Below are 24,397 nucleotides of genomic sequence, written 5' to 3' on the forward strand. Positions count from 1 at the left end.
ATTTGGTAGGTTGTAGGTCGGTCAGTATTGGAATTGGAATGAACTCATTTCCAGGTGTATATCAGTATGTAGTGTCTCTACTGGGACATGTCTCCATGCTTTAATGTTCAAAAAGCTCTTTATTTCTCTCGTACTGCCTGTGCTGCAGCACCTCTTTTCACCCTCTGTCTGAAATCAGAGCCCAGTCTGCTCTGATTGGTTAGCTGGCCGGCTCTGTTGTGATGGGTCAACCTGCTTAGAGATGTCCCGCTCCTTAGCCTATCACGTACAATGTGTTGATGCGCTAGCCAATAGAAGCGCGAGTGTTACATAGTGATGTCACTGTCCAATTAAGGCGTTTCAGTGGGGTGTGCAGACCGTTTGCATGCACCAAAACCTACAGGAAAAGGGAAAACCCCAAAGAGCATAATAGGGCCCCTTTAATTCTGAATTGAGGTCATTATCACAAAGTTGCCTCATGTTGTGTCGAGCTACAGCGATGGAGTAACCGTGTAAAAGCATCTCGGTGTTGGGAAGGGGAGAAGCATTGCAATCCAATAGCAGCTTCAATCGACATGAGTTATTTAGTGTAAACTATCCCTTTGTTTGTTAGAAGACTAGTTTTAAAACCAGAGTTCACAAATGTAAAATGTGTAACAGCTATCTGCAGAGGCATTGGTTGTTTATGGTTAATCAGGAAGTCAGTATATGATCAGGAACCTGTAGGATGTATAGCTGTGTGTTTAGAGTGATCTCATTGCATTGCAGTTGGAAAGGTTTCAGGTCGTTATCTTCTCCTCTGAAGTTAACCGGCTCCGGAGCATAGGTTAGGTTACCATGGTGATTTACACCGCCTGTAAGTGAGCCAGCTCTGTGATACCGGAAAAGTTTAGATAAGACCAAACAAAGATGGCTGCTTGACCCACTTATTCCCCCTCGTGGTGCAGGCCTCAGAGGATGAGAGACTTGTTGTTTACCTGTTTACCTTGCCTCTCTAAATAAATACTTCTCGGCGTGTACCCCCCTCTGTGTGGTTACCTGTCAAAGGGTCCTTTAACATATTAAGGCTTTTATTCAGGGATATAAAGTCACTTTTGCAGATTTCTGTTATTTTCTCTGTTGCAATGAGAGTTTGTTGTCTTGCTATTATTGATATTATATAAGCTGTTTCTCTGTAGCGCAGGCTCTGTTTCTATCTGGATATTTTTTATTTAACTTATTTTCAAATGTATAAACCCTAACTATTGCTACTAGAGAATACGGACAGAAATAAGCCTCTCTGGCTCGCTCAGGTTTTCAGATTATTAATATCCACTGCGCCACACGTGTCCATAATAATATAATAATAATAATAATGGAAAGAGAAAGTAAACCAATAATTACATAAACAACATAAGAATAATCTGATTATTGAGAACATATTAAGAATATGAACATTTATGAAAATAAAATGTATATTAATATAGTAAATTAAAAACCATGGGAACATACACACTAATAAGCTAATCAAATAAAATGTGTACGCATAATGTATTTTTTAATACACCTTCTATTATTTTATATATATACATGTGCAAATATTATTTCTACCGCAAAAATATTGTATTTATTACATTTTTCTTATATATTTTTTCCACATATTTTTACTTTCGTCCGTATTTTATGTCTTAGATTCTTTTTTTAAATGAATAACATGAAAATAAATATTTAATGGTAAATCAAATCATCGTCAAATACACAAACAGATATTAGGTACAGTTACATCTGCAGATATTATTTTCTACCACAAATATATATTATTGTATTTATTAAACGTTAGTTATATTTTATCATTGGTTCATTTTTTTAGATGGCGCCTTAGATCTAAGATTAACTTCCCTGTAATTGTTGTGTCTATGATAATAAATAAAAACCAGATTTACATGTAGCCACGGTGATGTTCATAAGCTGTGTGGAGCTCCTTGTGTCCACGCAGCGCTGTGTTGTTCACCACAAAACATGAGATCTGAGTCACAAGCGAGGGATAAAATCAGCTTTGAACATTGACGGGTGATTCACCTCCATGTCGGACTTGGGGGGGGGAAGGCGTTGGGTCTTCATCACGAGAGGAAAAGGGACCACAAAGAGCGGTTGTTGCTGAGGAGTGAAGTCACTTTAGAAGTGGTCCTCTCTATCTGGGCTCCAGTTTCAGGCGCTGAATGGCTCTCTGTCCCTCGGCTGTTCACTGGCTGTATTCATAAGCTCCGGTCATGATGGAGGGCTGAGGCTCTTCTCATGATACACTTCTTTCACCCCGCTGACTCCCAACATGCTGCAGGGTTTCCCCCCCAGGAGGTGGGTTAGAGGAGGAGGGAAGCATCGGCCTATAACAGCACTGAACTACAGTCTGGGCAGAGGTTAGCCACATGTTGTGTCGCAGACAAAGAGTCAAATCACCCTCTGAGGAATATTTGTTTTAACCCATAAACTACATAGATACAGTGGAGGAAATAAGTATTTGATCCCTTGCAGATTTGGTAAGTTATACTTATTTCCCACTGTTTTCTTTTTGATATTCTTACCCTCACTGTTCTGCCCACCTTAAGTCTTAAGTGTAAGAGTTTGGCTGGCTGTAATCTATGTTACATTACATTACATGTCACTTGTTAGACGCTTTTATCCAAAGCGACTTACATACTCAATTTGGGGTGAGGTGTCTTGCCCAGGGACACAACGACATGCTGACTGCAGTGGGGTTTGAACCTGTGCTCCCCTGATCCCACCACGAACGCACAACCCACTGCGCTACACGCCTCATGTTCACACTGAGACAGTACAACACATAGAGAACAGTACACTCACTGTTAAAATGAACCTATAGACTGTTAATGTATTTGTAAGTGTGCAAACTTACACAATCTGCAAGGGATCAAATACGTATTTCCTCCACTGTATACAACCAGTGATATGTGTGGCTGTTGAGTCTACCAATCACACATTTCATAGCATCGATCTCCACCAGCGGCAGTCAACATGTCAACAAGTATCCTCCTCCAAATTGCTCTATAGGAATGTTTTAGAAGTGTATTTGAGTCGCTTTGGATCAAAAGTGTCAGCCACAAGGACATGTAATGAGGAGCTCAGGTCAGACACATTTCATTGCCATGTCTACACTGTAGCTTTGTGCATATGATAATAAAACCATTGAATTTAATTTGAATGTAATGGCGTGTGGTGCAGTGGGTTGTGCGTTGGTGTTCGGATCAGGGGGTCAAAGGTTCAATAAGTGAGTATGTAAGTCGCTTTGGATAAAAGCGTCTAACAAGTGACATGTAATATAACACAGATATACAGAGGTTAAATACAAAGATAGCTGAGCATTATATTTTTCTAAGCTAACTTGTGGTAGAAGAAGTGTTCGGGCCTTTACTTGAAGATCCAGTGGCTGGGATTTCATGGGATTTATTGGGAAAAGTGGTCCCCTAAAACTAAGAATCAGTCTTTTTGTTGTTGACTTGTTGTTGTACCGCCAAGTACGTTCATTTACGGTAGACAAACCCTGACGCATCTAATCTTGTGATCAGTCTAGCTACTTGGTGATGATATAATCAATCATCTGTAAACTTAGTTCCTGTTGACGTTCAGTAACAAAGACTTGATTACTTAGAAAACGTGATGATGAAAGGTTTCTGGGTAGATGTGTCCTTAAGGTTAATTGAGGCCAAGTTTGTTTCAGCACATGGTAACACAGAATCATGATTATCATCTTCACCCTCTCTTCGTCAAACCACACCCTGACACTAATTATTGTGTTTCCTGTTGTTAGACTTTTAGATGTTATCTCAGATGTCTGTTAACGGCTTCAGAGTGGAGACTTGTTGCTGCTGAGGGGACGGTTTGAGTGGGGGTGTTGTAGAAGAAGCTGCTTGGAAGTAGGCTAATGAAATGTCAGGAACTTAGTATCCATGAAGGTCTGCAGAGATGATAATCAAAAGGTCAACTCGAGTTGCAGATGCTTTCCCTCTGACTCTTAAAGGTCACATGTCATGGCCATTTCCACTGATCATGATTCCATTGTTGAGGTCGACTAGAATAGATTTATACTGTGCAATTTTCCAAACTCACATTGTTTCGCATACTAAAACTAGTTTACTCTGTAAACTACGTGTATTCACTCTCTCCACTAAACGGCTCGTTGCAGCTCTTGCCCCCCCCCCCCCCCCCCCCCCTCCCTGTGAGCCCAGTGTGCTTCTATTGGTCGGGACCAGTCGGGACGTTGTGAATCACGCTGAGCTCCGTGGAGGTGTGATTTCCTTGTTTAGCGATACACAGCGAAACACAGCCAAACTCACCCTGAGCACACACAAAGTCACAGCCGAAGTAAAAACAATAAGTGTGGCTTGATATTGAGTAAGAAAAAGGTTGATAAACGCTGTGAGAATGGGTCTGCAGAGAGAATGGGTCTGCAGAGAGAATGGGTCTGCAGAGAGAATGGGTCTGCAGAGAGAATTTCGCCGCGATCCCAACTGTCTGTTATCAGCCTGCAGGCCAGGGAGGAGAATCAGCAGAGCTGCCTGCACTGAGTGTGTGAGGAAGTCCGTGGATTGGTCAATTTGGACCAATCAGCGGGGGATTAACGTAACGGCTCCGCGGATGTAACGTAACGGCTCCACGGATTGGTCCATTTCGTTCCGGGTACGACATGACATCAGATGTCCCCGGAAGAATCAAATGGATGATGACGTTTCACCAACGAGGCGTTTTGGGGAAGGTATTTTCTGTATTAGAGTTTACTCGCTACAGGGTGTACTTTGAGGGTTTTGACTCTGCACACCGTTTACATGCATAAAAACCTTCATAACACACAAGGGGACGGGTAATAACCGGAAAAGCATGACATGTGACCTTTAAATATCTAACACGATTCAACATCTGTAATCTCCCAATTTGAACCACAACCTTTAACTAACCCACTTCATTCTCGGCATTCAGTTTGATTAAATATTCAAGCTTATCCAGCCAATCTTTTTCATTTGAGAAGAATGATGTCTTTAAGCTGCGTCATTTTGAGAATCAGTCATCTTTTTTTTTGTGCGTGAGATTTTCTTCTGATAAAATTACATTTGCTATTCAAATATTGTTCGATATGAAACATCCTGTTTACCGTTCTTCTTTTTAAATTCATCAGTGGACTCAATAATAAAGACGCTGCCCACACTTCTGTAGAAACCAGCACACATCTGGAGACATCTAGTCCATTTAACCGTGCGTTGGTGTTCACTAGTTGATATTTCTGTATGTTTTGAGGTCAAAATACAACATCTTTACACGAAAACATATTCAGTGAAATGCTTCTTGCTGAAAAAGACCAGCATGTGTAAATGTTCCTTTTGAAATGTTACAGAAAAGCAGAACGACTATCTGGGAAGTTGCAGCTAATGTCTAAAATTGTGGTTTTTCAAATATTCCCCAAAAGAAGATGTTGTGTGGTGGTGTATATAATTTAAAGTGAGAGATGCACATTGCTTGGAAAGACATTGTGGTCATAAGTCTTTTTCATTAGACTTTTTAAAGGTTTTTCTCGACTAAAATGCCTCAAAGGAATTAAGCCTTTCGATGAATCGAAGCCAAACACTTAGTTTTGCGCCTGTGTTAATCTGAGTTGAAGTGGAAGTGATTTGAATAACATCGTTTTAGTGCAAATGCATCTGTTTGGGATGTAGTGAGTTCATAACAAGATGAATTTGACTTGCATTGTACTGCATAAGTTGTGTGAGAGTTCATAGACCGATTTACTACAATTATGGCGCATTTCCACTGCAGCACGGTTTAAGCGTGCCGTGCCAAACCCGGCCCGTTTAAAATTCGTGTTTTCTGAATGGAGATAAGCTAACGTTGTATATGCTCCGACCGTCCACACTCACAACAACGGCCTACAGACATAAATAAACCAGCGACTGTATTCACCATGACACAGACAGTCTGTGGTTTGTACTTGTTTAACTTTTGTCTAGTTTCTGAACAGATATGAAGAGCTGTGAGCTCTGAGGGCTAACAGCTAAAGGCGGATGTAGGTTTTCTGTGGTTCTCATTGAAGATGACGTCACGGCTCCGCCTTCACTGCGTTACTATAGTTACTGCCCCAGCTACTAAACTGTAATGGAAACGCACCATAAAGTGAGCCGGGCCTAACATGGCCTAACGATACCGTACTAAGCCTTGCGAGGCCCTGCCGTGGAAATGCGCCATTAGATTCCTCGTTCACCTTAAACACATGAGCTAAAAGCAAAGGTTTCTTCAAGAATTGAAGGTAACATTGGGTATGTTATTACAATTTAAAAGGGAGGGAGTTCTCTGGGTTTATTCCTTTGAAACCTGCTATTTGACACTGGAAAGAACATGTTATAAAGAAAAGGATCCTTAATGGAGGGCCTCCTATTTTAAAAAAAAAAAAAAAAAAAAAAAGGGGATTTCTACCAGTTGAGTATTATGACCCTCTAACGAGAAACACTCGCCAACACCAGAATATATGAAAGTCAATTTATCTGAACCCTAAACCCTCTTTGGTTTCCAACGGGTTAATTCGTCATCACAGCGTGAATCCCTCGTGGGTTTTTAGTGACGTTGGGTCCTCTTCGGCCTCTGGACATCTGAGTTGTCTGAGTGACACTCGGCTTGTTTTTATTCACGGTACAAAGCATTATAACATCAGTCCCAGTGTGACGCTGTGAGTCACCCCGTCATGAACACTCTCTTCACAACGCTGCTCAGTGTCCGGCAATGAATTCAGACATTGTCTGCAGCACAGACCCAATGCAAAGAGTGTGTGGGTGTATTGTAGGAACCAATGAATGATGGTGTGTTGAAGACTATGTGTGTTTGTATGAAAGTCTAAAAAGTTATTTCCATTTTAAATGTAAGACACAAAGTGAAGCTTTCTCTGTAAAGTTCAACTTTATCTTAATAAGTACTTCAAGAATTATAAACATGTTTTTCTACAAAACCCCTTTTTCATTCAACACAAATAGCCAAAGATCTTACGCTTTACATGCGATTCGAACATCACAGCTGAAAAAAGGTACTTTCTCTGTATAAAACAGCCTTAAATGGCTATTTAAATGTGGAATTATGGGCTTAAATGTGTAAATCTGACCAGATATTTGGTGGTTTTAATATCAGGCACAAATAACTCATTTAGCTGAGGACAGTATGGTTGTATTGTAGCAGGACATAATAGTGTTGTGTTGCAGCCTCTATGTGTTTGTTTGTATGAATGTCTGAACATTGTTTTTACATTTTAAATGAAATATCCCCGGTGTCAAAAAGCACTTTGAGAATTTCTCCGAACTCATTTTAGGTCCAACAAAGAAGTCAAAGATCTTAAATTTTAGATGTTATTTTAACATACCGGCAAAAAAAGAACTTTGCCTGCATGCAATGTTCTTAAATTGCTATTCAAATGAGCAATTACGTGATAAATGTGTAAATCTGACCAGATATTTAATGTCTTTGATTCAGGCACTATGAACACATTGTGCTGGGGTCCAGATCCCCAGTATAAAGACTTGGTTGTATTGCAGGACCAAATAAAAGTAGAAAAGTATAGTCAAAAGTACTTCTTCTTCTTCTGTCTGCAGGTGATGAGTGTAGCGGTGCTGATGGAGACGCTCTGAGGGTGACACTGGGAAAGTCCTCACCCTTCCTCCTCCTTCCTCACTCTTCCTCACCCTTCCTCCCGCTGAAAGCTGCACACATGTTTTCTCTCGGTCAGGAAAACATCCCCTCCTCCCCGGCCTCCACCAAAGGACCAGTGAAATATGGAGAGCTCATTGTTCTGGGGTAAGAAGCTTTCTCTGCTGCGGTTTAAAACGTCTGAATCATCGACGCTGAGCTGTTCAGGTTCTGCTGGTTTGAGCCCTCAACAATGTGCACTTCACTGCTGACCATTTCATTTAGTGGAGAACAGCTTCTGTTTTTACATCTGGCTCCTACTTCACAGTTCACAAAGTAAACTGTCAGTATTCAAATCAAATTATAAATAAGTGTTGTCATTTCCTTGTTTTAAAGGCTGCATTATAAAGTGTTGTCTTTATCCACTAAGTCATTATATCCACATTACTTTAAAAAAAGATTGTGATATAATCCATATTGCTCGGCTCTATTTAAGATAGTTGTACTGTATACGAAAGTTAACACTTGTGCTGCGTTCACACCGGACGCGATGCGAATATTCGCTTTACTCTAAACCGCGGCTGTCTGCTGGGTTTACTCGCATCATTCAAACAAGACGCGCTGTCTCGGGAGCTACAACAAAATGAACATATTTGACCGTGATTGTAATACACGTTTCATACTGATACCGGTTAGTAAAAACCATGAATGAATGCTGTCTGCAGACAGACGGCAGGCGAAAAACCTTTTGAAATCCGTGTTGCCATCAGGTTAAGCTAACGTTGTATATGCTCCGACCGTCCACACTCACAACAACGGCCTACAGACATAAATAAACCAGCGACTGTATTCGCCATGACACAGGCAGTCTGTGGTTTGTACTTGTTTAACTTTTGTCAAGTTTCTGAACAGATATGAGGAGCTGTGAGCTCTGAGTGCTAACAGCTAACGGCTGATGTTTTCTGGATGAACGTCAGTGACGGCAGGCTGAGATCCTCACCGCTGATTGGCTACCGCAAGATCGCGTCACGCGAATATGACGCTCGAGTTGAAAACATTTAACTCGAGCGTTCAACCCCCTTCAATCGCCTCAATCGCGCCGCGGAATTCGCGTCCGCCGCGGAATTCGCGTCCACCGCTTCATGCTCGCCGTCGGAGCGAATTCGCGTCTCTGCATTGACTTTACATGTAATCGCGCAGCCCCCAAACATCGCATCGAGTCCGGTGTGAACGCAGCATTAGCTTTACTTGTGTATCAGGAAACTTTTCATCGAGTGATCGAAACTCATCTTTGAGATGCTCTCGGGCACTTTAGGAGACCCACCAATGGGATAGAATAGATCAGAGTAAATCTTTATCCTCCACCAGGATGGAGATTTGTATTTGTAATCATCCCGGCTACAGATGGGAGTAATCTGCTGTACCTTAATGTGTGAGTAACCTGTGGACATCCAGAGGGACTACGCTTTATTTATGACAGATTCACAAACACTACCATGTCATAGGGCTTACTACTTTTATACTTTCAAGGAAATTATAACACATTTTTTGGTAGTTTCTAGAAATGTTCTTCAAAAATGTTTATCATTCAACACAAGAAGCCCAATATTTTACAATTCAAATGTCGTTTTAACATAAGCATTGTAGTGGCTTTATAACTTCATCCATACTCAAGCCACTGAGGGATGGGAACGGGAGAACTAAGTTCGGACGCGTGTTCCAGATGACAAAGCAATGTCCATACGAGTGTATATCTTTCAATCCATCGATCCTTTTATTTTGTTGTCCATATAGCCTTTCTGTTACCATTCAGAAACCAATATATGCACGCCAGTCACGCTGAATACAAACAGGTTTAACACACACAGCTCACATTGACACGGCTTCGGCCGACACGCTCGAAAACTGTTTGCTACCGTCCCAAAACATCTGCACCTGATCACCCAGTGATTACATGTATACACACACACACACACACACACACACACACACACACACACACATACACACACATACACACACACACACACACACACACACACACACACACACACACACACACACACACACACACACACACACAAGTGAATACTCCATCTTGTGTAGAAAGTGCATCATTAATTAAACGTCCAGATAAAAAGACACATGCATTATGGCTCCAACAAGCATACATAAGCAGCCAGACAACAATGTGTATGGCTGCTTAGTGTATGAGCTTGTATACAATTGTCTTAAACGGTTTTGTTAATCAGTAGTTATATGATTAAAGATTCAAATTTGACCACATTTTAAATGACAGCTTTGTTTGTGATACTAGACACTAGTATGAACACATGGGGTCCGGTCCTGAACATGTATTAAGGTGTGATACCCTGCTGTGTGAGGTCTAAGCACTTGAAGCCTTTAAACTAAATGTATGTGTCTGTATTTCATCTTAAACTTGTAGGTGAATGCCCACACTTTGCACAAGTTGCTTCAAATGTGCAAACCCTTTTAGTTCAGATAAGAATGTGACATTTCTCCAGATAAAAAAGATTGAATAGATAACTTCATTTGATCTCAGTGGGACTTTAGTACAGTATGAAATAGTTCAGAAGCTGTGCCTGGTCCAGCTTAACGTGTAGACGCTCCACCGCAGAGAAGAATGCAGCTCACTTCCTGCCTGAAGGCCTTTCACTGCGGACTCAGGGAGACGTCAGGAGAGTTGTGGCTGCTGTGGTTTCAGACCTTTTGTTTGCTTTCGTATCACATGTGGAACCCAACAGTCTGGGAGACCATGTAACTGACAATTACACCGCTCACAGGGTGTCATTTTAAAGAGACGTATAGTTTGTGAGAACAGAGGCAGTGGAGCCACAGTGGGTTTGTCCTGAAACGCAGGAAGTTAGCATTATCCCGTGGAAGAATGGCTCCACTCAAATGTGTATATGATCCTCAGGCTGGCTCTGCAGATAACCTCCAGACAAACACTCCTAATTAAACCTCCAACAGATTCATAGCTTTCATAGTTTTCCTTTTGACAATAATGTGCAAAATGTAGTTGACCCACCAGGCTTCCTGTCTCCAGTGAAAGCTGCCAAATAATGTTTGGGAAATCTGCCTGTTAGGTAGAAAGGGCCAGCTTATCAGACAAGCAGAAGGGGTTAGAAGAGCTTTGACACACATACAACTTCCAATAGATTACAAACAGATACAACAATGGATTCTACTTTTCTAAAACGTGTAGCTTTTTATTTGAAGTAAGTATAAATTGGTTAAAGAATAGACTGTATCTAATGGCAACAGATGATACCTCACCTCAGGTTGGTTAAATGAACAATCAGGTGGATGTTTCGGACGAGATTTGCTAAACGATGACTTTATCCCACTTCTGGTTTGCTGTCAGCATAACTCTGTATATATCCACTTTAATGTAGAGAACCCCCCCCCCAGACTTCCTGACTGAAGGCCTCTCTCTGCTGACTCAGAGAGCGCCTGTGGTTTCAGACCTTTTGTTAGCTTCTGTGTTATTGTGTGAAGAACTGAAACCCTGCACTGTCACGCCGTTTCACTGAAGTGTGTTATAAACCACGGTTGAGCTTCTTTTAGTAGATTGAAATGACCTTAATATGTGCTTTTACACGTTTAACTTGTTCACTCCGTGCAGATCCTGTGTGATTATAATCAGACGTTTCCCATGTTGTGTTCAGGTGTAATGGCTCTCTGCCAAGCGGTGACAAGGGGAGGAGGAAAAGCCGCTTCGCTCTGTCTCGCAGGAACAAGGCCAACGGCGTGAAACCGAGCACCGTGCACTCCTCGTGCACGCCTCAGGCTGCCAAGGTGAGCGCTTTGAACTCAGGTAGAGAACATCAGGCACTATGACAGGGAGTGCAGAGGACAGGACCTTTCAAAGTTCATAAAAGAAGACAGAGAGGGAATTCACGCTCTTGGATATTACTGATTTATTGTGGTTGTGTGGGGTACCTGCAATTAACTAATAAGACATGGGAAACACTTTATTTTATTTACATTTGGATCACAATGTTGTAGTTTCCTGCCAAATGAGTTTGATGGGTACTGTCAGATGGACCAAATCAAGACATTTCTAATTGTTCCGTTTGTATCTCTCCTATAGTAGCAGTCATTAAGCATTAACTGCAATATAACAGATGGTTACAAACATGTAAACGCTGACATGTTTTCTATCTGTTCTGTTTCTGTTATGTTATCAGGATAAACAAGATTTTCTTCGCACTTTTGTTGCTCTGTTAAAGCCTTACTGCATCATTAATGAAATATACTATTATTGAACAATTACAGGTGTGTTTGTCATATCTTAAACGCATTTTAAAAAGTGCCTCTCTTGTGTTTGTGCAGGCTGTGAGCAACAAGGAGCAGCACAGTATTTCCTACACTCTGTCCCGGGCACAGACGGTGGTGGTGGAGTACACGCAGGACGGCAGCACGGACATGTTCCAGGTCTGTAGCATCGACTGACTCTACCTGATGCTCCTGCAGATACACAGATCACAAACCACAGACTAAATGTAGCCTTTCATGATCTATCTTTGTGTTTCTGGTAGGGCTGTCAAATGATTACAATTTTTAATCAGATTAATCACAGCTTAAAAATGTATTAATCATGATTAATCACCATTCAAACTATGTCCAAAATATGCCATTTCTTTATGTATATTGTTGTGGGAATGGAAAGATAAATGAAAGAAGGCGGATATATCCATTTAACGTATGTATGTTTATTATAACATTGTTCTGTGTGTCAAAATGAAAGACAGCACACACACCTATCAATCATCTTATTTCATTACGTGTTGATTTCTATCAACACGTAATGTTGTATCGATGTGTATAGAGATGCAGCAAAAGTATTCTCCGTCGGGACTTCCTGCAACAACACCACGCCGTTATCTTGATTCTGATTGGCCAGAAGACATTATCAAAGATGTTCTATTAAGAAGACGATCACTACGTGACAAAAGTTTTCAAAACCGTTTCTGGTCTTCGGTATTTCCAGAGAAGTGGCCTCTACTGAAATCAATCTTACTAACTGCCGTCTGTGCAATTTACTCGGCGCGAGTTGGCGGACTTTATTTTGCTTACTTTATCATCATTTTTCATGGTGGGGCTAAGCCATTTCTTGGTATGGCTGTAGCCTACCCCAGCCATACCCTGGCGCTGCCACTGGTGCGATGTATGGGGCGGGCCATTCTGCACATGCGTTAAATGCGTTAAATATTTTAACGCAATTAATTCAAAAGATGAATTACCGCCGTTAACGCGATAATTTTGACAGCATTAGTTTCTGGAAAGCTAAAAAAGGATTACACAACTACCTACAAGTCGTGAGAAAGAAAAGCTACAATTAATTTTGTTATGCATGTTTCTTTTCGATCACCATGCTTTTGTAATGTTGCACAATTTTTGGCTCTTGGCAGAATTTCCTTAACCCATGAAAGACCAAATGAAACTCGGAACAAAGAGTGAGAAACCACATTTGAGGAATTGGAAACTGAAATGGGAATCAACACGCTTCAAAGAAATAGCTTTGATAACAGTTCCAGAAAGTAATGTTAAGAAAAAGCCACGTTTACATTTGTCGTTGCTCAATAACTGACATCCGTAAAAAAGTTTGGTCAAATGTTTTATCCGAGGAACTGCAGATTCATTCTATACCCAATATATCTTATGACACAATATGTGAAGAATGAAAAACAGTTTTAGTTATCTTTGACGACATCTTTACTGAAAGGGAGCTTGGAGGGATTATATATATTTTTGGGGGAAGTGCACTTTATCTACCGTTAACATGACAGTTGGGAAGTAGAGGCCACTTCATCGACTCACTGTCACAATGTACATGACACTATACAGAAGTATCTGCTGCAGTTTCATGTGCACACACTTCTAGGTACCAGCAATGATTTTATGTAAGGCGTCTTTGAGCATCAGGAAAAGCGCAATATAAATCCCATGTATTATTATTATTATTATTATTATTATAAACCCTGTCTGTGCTTCATCACAGATTGGCCGCTCCACAGAGATTCCCATTGACTACGTGGTGACGGACACGCTGCCCGGGGGTCAGATCCAGGTGGACGGTCAGACGGTTCAGAGCACCATCTCCCGCTTCGCCTGCCGCATCATCTGCCAGAGAGACGCTCCGTTCACCGCACGCATCTACGCCGCCGGCTTCGACTCCTCCAAGAACATCTTCCTCGGGGTAGGCTGCAGAAACTGGGGCTGCTAGAGGGGGATACTGCTCTGTGTCGATATGACCGAAGTTGTTACACTACATTTAATTTAACAGACATTTTTATAGGAACAAGGTCACTTCTTGTTGACACATTTTGTACCGTTACGCAGTACTTTGACCCCTAACCCATCACAGTCCCCCTACTTCCACTCCTACTGCTATTTATTTAATTTTTACTTTATTATTTGCCCCTTTTTGTTTCTTTGTTTCTTTGTTTGTTCAGCTTGTAAAGCGGCCTTGGGTCCATTGGAAGGCGCTATACAAATGTAATCTATTATTATTATTATTAGTTGTTACAGCAAAAGTACAGAGGAAAAAATGTACTATTAAATAAGAGGCACGCATGCAATTATGAATATAGAAATGACACAAATTACAATTAAAGAAAAGTACACATCCAGGTGGACAACAACAAGTACCAGCAACAGTTTTAAAAAAAAAATAAGTGTAGAAAGTAGAAGATGCTATAGAGAGGCCAAGTCCCTCCCTTTCCGGTGACCTCCATGGGCCTTATTTCTGAAAAATGATGTATTGAAGTCAATGGAGAGAGAAAACGTATCTTTCGATCCCGTTTGAATTGTGCCATGAATTACATATGATGTTTGTCAATCTTAACAAATAATTTCCATGTAAAAAAAGTCAGTTTGTCGTAAACTGTTGAAATATAAGACTATGAAAAATACGCAACTAGAAAGACTACAAATCCCAGAATCCCGGTCCCGCATGCTGGCTCTTACGGACCGACTAACTCCCCTTGTGTGTGTGCACAGCTCTCAACGCGCCCAGACTTGGAGTGATTTTCACCTCTTTTAATACTTTCCGCCTCGTTCTGAAAGAAAGAAGTGAGATGTTCCAACGTGACGGCCATCTTGGTGTGTGGTGCGAGACGGGAGTTGTAGTTCATTGAGCGTTTCACGCACAAAAAGTGTTACTTCACAGTTTTACGACACGTTTTAATTTTGCAAAATGATCTTTTAAATTGACAAACATCATATGTGTAATTCGTGGCACAATTCAAACGGGATCAAAAGATAACCTTTCTCTCTCCATTGACTTCAATACATACTTTTTCCGAAATAAGGTCCCATGGAGCTCCCCCGGAAAGGGAGGGGCTTCGCCTCTCTAGATCATGTTATGTGTTCTGTAATAACAGGTCATATTTTTAAACTTTTGTCTCAGGAGAAAGCAGCTAAATGGAGGATGCAGGACGGTCACATGGACGGACTGACCACCAACGGGGTTCTGGTGATGCACCCCCGACAGGGCTTCACCCAGGACTCCAAACCCGGCCTGTGGAGGGAGATCTCCGTCTGCGGAAACGTGTTCACGCTGAGGGAGACCAGGTCCTCTCAGCAGAGGGGCAAGATGGTGGGTGAGCCTTACTCTGCATGGGAGCTGCAGATAGTTTTTTGATGTAAACACATCATTCAATGTTGTAAGGTAAACATTCAGTGTTTCTAACAAACATGTAGTTATTCATCCTGGCCCTTTGTCAGTGCATCGATATCTGTCTTTGCACATTACTGCCACCATCTGTGGATCATTAGAAATGCACCAGAGCAAAGTTGAGTTTGACTCGTGTAAATGAACAATGCAAGCTTTAAGAAGGACATCATATGTTCCACTTCACACTTTAAGAGAACTGCTGTTTAACATGTAAACTAGATAATAACCATTAAGTTCAAGAAGATGTTTAAGAGGCAGAAAACCGCTCAAGCTTTCTTTCGTGACAATAAAAAAAGCAATTCCAGCAACTGTTTCGTATAGATGTATATATACTTTTATCAAATAGTTTTTCAGAATTTCTTCCCTCATTTTTATAATACCTATGTATTTTTTGTTTTCATTGTCTTTGTTTGTCATTTATCTTTAAGTTGGATGCAGCAGTGTTACCCCCAACAAAGATCCTTGTGGACAATTAGGCATATTTTCTAAATCGTTTTTTATCGTATCGTATCGTGTCTTGTCTTATGGTATCTTATCATGTTGTAACGTAGCGTAACGTAGCGTAACGTAGCGTAACGTAGCGTATCGTAGCGTAGCGTATCGTAGTGTATCTAATCTTGTCATATTGCATCGTATCCTTGCATTTGTTGCATCAGATTATAGTATATCTTGTCATGTTGTATCGTATCTTGTTTTATCGTATTGTATGGTAGCATATCTCATCTTGTTGTGTCTTGTCATATCGAGTTGTTTATTGTGTCATATTGCTTCGTATTGTCTTGTCATGTCCTATGGTTGTATCGCGTCATATCTCCTCTTATTCCGTCCTTATCTTATAAAAGACATTCCAACAGGATTCATCGTCACATTGTCATACTGTATATCTGCTCCTCTCTCTCCAGATGGAGCCTGAGTGTAACGAGCTGGTGGACGGCTCCCTGGTGGACCTGTGTGGAGCGACCTTGCTGTGGCGCACGGCGGAGGGCCTCGCCCACACCCCCACCGTCAAACACCTGGAGGCCCTGAGGCAGGAGCTGAACGCGGGACGGCCGCAGTGCCCCGTGGGCCTCAACACGCTCGCCTTCCCCAGCATGCGGCGCAAAGACGTCCTGGACGAGAAGCAGCCGTGGGCCTACCTGCGCTGCGGACACGTGCACGGATACCACGGCTGGGGGGGCCGCCGCAACCCCGAGGTGGAGGCGGAGTGCCAGGAGAGAGAGTGCCCCATGTGCCGCACGAGGGGCCCCTACAAGCCCCTGTGGCTGGGCTGCGAGGCGGCTTTCTACCTGGACGCAGAGCCGCCCACACACACATTCATCCCCTGTGGACACGTGTGCTCGGCGAAGACGGCGGCGTACTGGAGTCAGATCCCGCTGCCGCACGGCACACACACCTTCCACTCTGCGTGCCCCTTCTGCATCGAGGCGCTCAGCGGGGAGGCCGGCTGCATCAAACTCATCTTCCAGAGCCCGCTGGACTAGAGACCCCTCAGACTGCTTGGCTGAAAAAAAGAGTGTCCTCGACCACCAATGAGAAATGGACTGTACTTATATAGCGCTTCATCCAGTTTTTACGACCCCTCAAAGCGCTTTACAAGTTCATCTACATCCACCCATTCACACCCATTCATACAGAGCAGTGTACCTTACTCTAGGAACTAACATTCGTACACACTCACACACTCATTCACAACTCAGGGTTCAGTATCTTGCCCAAGGATACATCGACATGTTGACTGCTCTGGCTGGGATCGAACCCACAAAGACGCCCTCACAGCCACAGTCGCCCATAAATACAGTTAAAGTAGTTTGACTGTTGTGTAAACGAGCAATGAAAGAATATCCGTCTCTTCACACTTTAAGAGAATTATTGTTTAACAGTAAACTAAATAATAACCATTACCTTCAAGAGGATGCTTAAGAGGCAGTAAACCGCCACACGCTTTCTTTCATTACAGTAAAATAAAGGAGACACCTCAGACTGCTTGTCTCAACAACAGAAAAACGAGTTCTTTCTATAACTTAATTTTGTATAACTTAATTTAACTTAATTTCCGAGCAATAGAAATACACGTATTGGGTATATGATTCAGGCTTTCTTTGTTGTCCTCCTCTGAAGTGGTGAATGTTCCTCCCTGGTCTAAACTGTGAATTGCAGTGAATGTATTCCCTGTAATTGTCACACTTTGCAAAATCATCCCGCCTTACCTAAACAACAGAAGGCACAACCATGAGTCGGTTTGATCACTTAATTTAACTTAATTTTGAGCAATATAAATACATATATTGGGTTTTTGATTCAGGCTTTGTTGTCCTGTTCAAGTGGTGAATGTTCTCCCCTGGACTAAACTGTGATGATTGCCTCACACTCTGTAATGTAATGTCCTCGCCTTAAAGTACATGAAAGTTGAGGAAATGGCAGTTAATGTATTCCCTGTAATTGTCGCACTTTGCAAAATCATCCTGCCTTGTCTGAAAAACATAACGGTCCTTTTGATAACTTAACTTAACTTAATTTTGAGCATTATAAATACTTGTATTGGTTTGATGCCTGCCCTCTTTGGAACGTGTAATGGTGCAGGCTTTGTTGTCCTCCTCTTAAGTGGTGTTCTTCCCTGGACAAAACTGTGATGATTTGCCTCACTCTTTATTTATTCCAGTAATGTGTTTGTAAATCAATGCAATATCTAACAGCCTTAAAGAGAAATGAACACTAACACACGATCACAGTTTGGTTTTATTGTCTTTGGTCTATGTGTTTTTTTAAGGCTTTTCTATGGGGAAAATGGAAATGTAAACATGTTGGGGAATAAACTAATATTTCTGTATTTAATTATTGTGTGGGAAATCGAGTGAGCTTCCTCTGCAATGTGGTTGTCTAACTGAGCACAGAAATGCTGTGTGTAATGATCCTAATTCCAGCTTTGTATCATAACACAAATATATTTCTTGGGGAAACGTTTTAATCTGCTGTCTTGTGACTTGAAACACAAAGATTCAGACTGAGCTTTTAAACCAAATAAAAGTACAATACAGACAAGAAATAAAAACATACATGGCGCATCGTGAGGCCAACCTCCCACTTGGAAATAAGAAATATTTAGAGTAAATTCCACAAGCTACCCTGCAGTATACAAAGTCATTCAAACTAGCTGCACCTTCACCAGCTTTGAGAACACTTTCATGATCAATCATTATAAAACATATCATATATATTATTCTGAAATGGACCAATCTGCACAACGACTACTTTTACTGTCGCTACTTTCACTATATTTTGATGCTAATTAATACGTAATAAAGAGTCGTGCTGCACGGCCGGACTTATCTCAGCCAATGACAGCTCTGCATGCATCCCCTGGATATTATTTTTATTTACTGCTTGAATCGTGACGCGATGTTAACAGTGAGAACAGCGGTGAGGTCCGTGCAGAAAGCAGAGCAGTGTGTAGTATAATATATATCACTCAGTATAACAGGCCTACATTACTCTCTGTATGTGTATGCTTTAGTTTAGTAGATATCTACAAACAAAGATATTTTTCTATGACCATTTAGTGCTTCACATAATAAAATACACAACGGCTGTAGCCTGATTATGCTTTAGGAGCTGTAGGTGTGTGTGGTACAGTGTGTAGGTGTGTGTGGTACAGTGTGTGTGTGTGTGTGTGTGTGTGTGCGTGCGTAGTTGCGTGCGTAGATACGGCGGACAGACCGGTTTACGCTTACTTTTAATACTTGTAAATAAAACTTGAATTTTTTTTAATGAATTAAAAGTAAATAAGTCATCGTGAACACAGTTCTGTCCATCAGACAGAGTGCTGCTGTGCCTCCTGTCATCATTAATGGACCTCTCTTTAAAATGACTGCTCTGAGGAGAGGAGTTCTAATTTCTCTAAACACCTGCTGCTTCCCCTCCTCGATTCCTCCGCTCGCATCTCCTGTGGGCGGGACTAAGACATGAAGATAGGAGTCGAGGAGGGGAGTCGAGGAGGGAAATTAGAGAAATGAGAAAGGCCCCGGTCAGCAGCGGGCAGCAGCTAGTTTTATGAAGAGAGAAGAAGAAGCGGCCCCTCCTCCTGTGGTGCATGATGGTCTCTGCTGCTGCTGTGTATGTTTTCCTCCCGGTTCCTCCGGTGTTTCTGTGATGGTGAAGAGGACAAACACCGGCTGCTGTGCTTTTAACGACAGGTACGGACGAAACCCCGCAGTGTGTGACCTCTCCCGGTTTTGTCTCTCATATCCCTCCGCCTGTCAGAGCATTAGCCGTTAGCTGCTAGCATTAGTCTACGTGTAACCCGGTGTAAGTGTAACCCCACAACATTAGCTTTAGCATTAGCTTCTGGCACAGGCCTCGGATATTCACAGCCTCCTCAGCCCTGTCATCGATTGTTTAATGCAGGGTTGTGTGTCTTTGGTTACCGTTAAGTGTTGACCTCACTATCAGATCACTGGATTTATCGCTAAAGGCTACAGCAGTCAATGCATGGAAGCTAAGCTAAAGCTAACAGGCTAGCTTCTGTCACTGCTGCCTGTTCTGCTGAAGACACCAGTGGTGGAATGTAAGTACATTTACTAAACATGTTCTACTTATATTTTGGAAAATTGGAGGTGTTTGTACTGTACTTAAGTATTTACTTTTTTCAGATCATGTACTTAAGGAAAAGTATAAGTACCAGAATGTAGTAATACTACACAAGTAAATGTCCTGCATTCAAAATGTTACAAGTAAGTGTTAACATTCAAAATATACTTATAGTACCAAAAGTAGTCATTGTGCAGATGTAGTTAGTAAGTACAACACTGCCTTTTATGTAACTACACTTCTACTCCACTAACGTCACATCTCAGAGCTAAATATTGTACTTTTTACTCCACTTCTGTATTTCTGAAAACGTTCTTCTTAATATTTGCTGCTGCGATTTTCCCTCTTCTATCATAATCTGTCCTTTTTATGAGCACCCAAAACGATATGGACAGGCAACACAACATTGCTGGAGCAACTATTTAAACCCCTTAGTTATTATATTAATACGTTATTAAGAGTTTGAGGTAGAGCTTTATTACAACACTGAAATATATTACTGTTAATTGATTATTTGGCTTTTCTACAGAAACACAGACCAGTTGAATTGTAAACACGATTGTCGACAGAGAGTCAAAGTTGATTTTCTTATAATGACTTACATTTTATATTTACATTTCCTGTCCCAGAGAGGTATTTACTTAAACCGCCAGAACACAGAAGCGTCCAAATATTGATCAAGCACACGAACATAAAGATATCAGCATGTATGTAAACACATGGCGACATACAGATGGACGGTGCACAACATCTTGTGTAATGTTGAGTGTTTGAACAACACGTACATCATTACTGAGAAACAACCAACACATTTTCTTTCTCTGTCTTTCTGTCGGAAAGAACATAAGTTTTAATTACATTTAAGAGTTTTTTTACAGCAGCGAATAATGATGAGTTGAATCTGTGACAGACTGGTTTTATTTGATTATGCAACCCTCTTAAGCATCACGTCTGCTTTCACAAAATAAATTGCCCAATCATTTCTATTTTTACCTCACAGACGTCTTGGTGAACAGCGTCTGCATTTTTACACTTCAAATTGTTTATTCTGTCGCCTCAGGATGTGACGACGAGACAGTTTTTGATGTATAGACAGAATGAGATCAAACAGTGGTGGTGGGAACAGAGAGGCTGCAGACCCTTCCTCTAAATCTGTCATCAGGGATTCAAAGAAGTGATTTGACTCCTCCACAGTCTGAGCAGTCAGATTCAAAGCGGAAACGAAAAGACTCCACTTCAAATCATCTGCTGCTACTCAGTCTTTATTATCAAATCAAATGTAACTCATCTCTTCACCACTGTCTATCCATGAGCCCCCCCCCCATCAAACCATTTCCTGTTGACTGTCTTTGTTTGACCACCCTCCCTTGCACTGTAAAGCGCCTTTGAGTTCAAGAAAGCTCTATATACATATAATGTATTATTATTATTCTCTGTCTTCAATGTTTTTGGAGAGGACACAGCAGATGGATGTAACTCTAACAGCTCAGTGCTGAGTTTAAGGGGCTGTTGGTAATTCATCTGTGTTATCTGCTTTGTGAATTTCAGTCAATAAGATTCTCAGAAAATACCATGGATTCCTTCATCTGAATGTGACATATTTTAAATACTGTACCAACAGTTTCATGAAACCCCTAAAACATGTATTGACCCCTTTCAAGATCTTCAGACTAAAAATATCTCCAAAGACTATTTACTGTTGTAAATAATAAGCTGCCATTTACTCACATACTTTAGATAGGGTTATTAAGTGTCACAGTCATTAAGTGGAATACATTTAATAAATAATTAAGTTAAGTGCTCAAATCTCTTTATTTTGTTTTACCATCTGTTACGTTCCCACTTGGCTAGGGTACAAACGGGGAACGACACGACCAGATTGGATTTGGTATATTTGTTACCGGTGGTTTTATTGTCACTGAAACTAGGCAAAATGATGGTCACACAGATTGGCCCCACAACACGGGTCAATCTGTCACTATAATACAACACAAAGGGTCTCCAAAAGAGAGTTGCCCCGCTATAGAAAGAAAAACAAATCTCACTACTCAAGTGGAAACAAGCAATAAACAAAACGGGACTGTGGAAACACACAGCTGGTGCGGGTCTACAGGTGCTAATCACCTGGCTCTACGCAATATCCACTCACAGGAACGCTGGTCTACAGGTGCTAATCAACCTGGATCTAAGCAGTATACACACACAGGAACGCTGGTCTACAGGTGCTAATCAACCTGGATCTAAGCAGTATAAACACACACAAAATCCCTACGCTAACACAGAACCCGACGACACACTGCTACTCAGTGTGCTCGCCTAGAACCCTCCTATAGACACTGCTAATCAGTGGAGCTAATACCAAAGACACACGCTAAATCTCAGAATTCACAGAAAGAAGGCTTATCACAAGGATAGGGTTGAGGCATCTGACACAAAATACAGAGCCTCCCGACTGTTGTCCGTGCTCAGCCTTTATACTCCTCCCCCGGATGACGTGGCAGGAGCGAGCAGGAGCAAGCAGGAGCGAGCAGGGGTTGGGCGACGTCTGTCCAATCCCCGCGGATGTTGAGCGGTCCGGACGGCCAATGACAGCAGAGGAACTGCACAACTCATTTACATACACAAACAGACTTAAGCTCACAAGGTAGCAGCGGCTGTAACACCATCCATAAAAACAGCTCAGCACAGAAGTGTGTACTTGTTGAACTGTTGTGTTCAGGTGGTGTAACTGACAGTCATTGAGTCACTCGGTGTCACCACCCTGAACCTGCAGCACTGAGCGATAACAACACACTTTCAGTCCTGCTTTGAGCTTCTGCAGCTGCATGAAACACACTCGCACTGAACAGGTGTGACTTCCTGCACTTTAGAGGACACGGAAAGCTTTGAGAGAGGTGCTCGGATGATTTACTGTGTTCTAGTTAGTTTTTAATATTGAACAGTTTTTTTATTAAGATTTAGATTAAGAGATGTAAACATATATATTGCAACGCAGCTTAACAGGTTTAACTATAACCTATATTTTCATTATTGTCATCAAATTCCATGAAGATATCGAGACTACATGTTTGTTCATTCCTCATTAATGTCTGTGGTTCTTCGCTCCAAGCCAATTGGTTACTACTAAATATGTTAATCTTTAAAAACACAAATATAGAGTCTGCCTTCTTTAAAGGAGGCTATGTCAATTCTGCTTCAACGAACAGGAGGAATAACTGCATTTGTTTGGGACTATTTTCATCTCCGCATTAAACCACATTTGGTGCTCTAGTGAGTGTGTGTGGCAGCAGGAGAGTGTGTGTGGGATTGAGTCAAAATAAATGTGTGTGTGCATGGTGATGAAGGAACATGTCACCAGTGCAAAAGTGAGGCTCACTGAAGAGTTTTTAATAGTTTTTCTGAACAATGGAGCTCGACGGCACAGAGGAAGAAGATGAATCATGCTCTGATACATACATGTTTCTCTTTTTGGGGGATCTGTTGAAAAAAGGAGCAGCATATCACCAGCTGTATCCTTTATATAGATTTCCTGTGTCTAACCAGTTCTTCATGTGTCCCTCTCTCTCAGCTAGCCTCCTGGGAGGCTCCTCCCGATGCCATGGCCTCCAGCCACGGCTCCTCCCCCGTGCCTCGTCCAGGCCGAGATGGGATGTATCTCAAGGAGCGGGGCGCCCCCCCCCCCTCGCTGCCGGAGCCTCCGCTCGCTGCCTGACGTCTGCCCCAAGGAGCCCACAGGTGGGATCATTTTAAGGCTCCTTTTAACTGATTCATCTGTCAATTCAAGACTCAAGGCTTTATTGACATGTGCACATTAGCTACAGCGTAGATATGCCAATGAAACACTGCAACATGAATATATATATATATATATATAGAGGACATACAACAAATAAAACAGATTAAATAGTGCAAGAGAATGTTCTTCAGATGTGCAAGTAAATACAAATAAAATAGAAATAGTGCAAGAAGAGTCTTCAGTCTGACTGTGATTCGTCCCCTGTGCAGGTGAGGGGCGGGGCCTGTGTGACGGCCCCTCGGTGGTGGCGGATCTCGACAGGTGGACCGTGTTGAGCTCGAAGGTGAACCTCCCGGCGGCGCTGAACGACCCGCGGCTCGCCAAGAGGGAGTCGGACTTCTTCACCAAGACGTGGGGGCTGGACTTCGCCGAGACCGAGGTGATGCCCTCCTTCTACCTGCCCAACATCACCAAGGAACACTTTGCCCCCTACCTGCAGGAGATGGCCCAGGTAACACACACACACACACACACACACTCACTCACTCACTCACTCACTCACACTCACTCACTCACTCACTCACTCACACACACACACACACACACACACACACAGATGCAGACTCACACTCACACACAGAGACACACACACTCACTCACACTCACAGAGAGACACACAGACAGATGCGCACTCACTCACTCACTCACTCACTCACACTCACAGAGAGACACACACACACACACAC

The 24,397-nt window shown here is 42.0% G+C and overlaps 1 protein-coding gene across 3 annotated transcripts in view; it reads left to right on the plus strand.

The window, feature by feature from the left end:
• The window catches only part of LOC117535160 (E3 ubiquitin-protein ligase pellino homolog 1-like), a 38,667-nt gene extending 20,504 nt beyond the window's left edge, over positions 1-18,163 (plus strand). For all 3 annotated transcript variants that reach the window (XM_034199532.1, XM_034199534.1, XM_034199533.1), the window contains 6 exons: positions 7,596-7,797; positions 11,319-11,448; positions 11,986-12,087; positions 13,655-13,852; positions 15,065-15,253; positions 16,234-18,163. In XM_034199532.1, coding sequence (XP_034055423.1) covers positions 7,596-7,797; positions 11,319-11,448; positions 11,986-12,087; positions 13,655-13,852; positions 15,065-15,253; positions 16,234-16,812 — 1,400 coding nt within the window. In that variant the 3' untranslated portion in view covers positions 16,813-18,163. The remainder of the gene's footprint in view (positions 1-7,595; positions 7,798-11,318; positions 11,449-11,985; positions 12,088-13,654; positions 13,853-15,064; positions 15,254-16,233) is intronic.
• Positions 18,164-24,397: the final 6,234 nt, after the last annotated feature.

This window comes from Gymnodraco acuticeps, unplaced genomic scaffold, assembly GCF_902827175.1.
Source record: "Gymnodraco acuticeps unplaced genomic scaffold, fGymAcu1.1, whole genome shotgun sequence".
NCBI lineage: Eukaryota > Metazoa > Chordata > Actinopteri > Perciformes > Bathydraconidae > Gymnodraco > Gymnodraco acuticeps.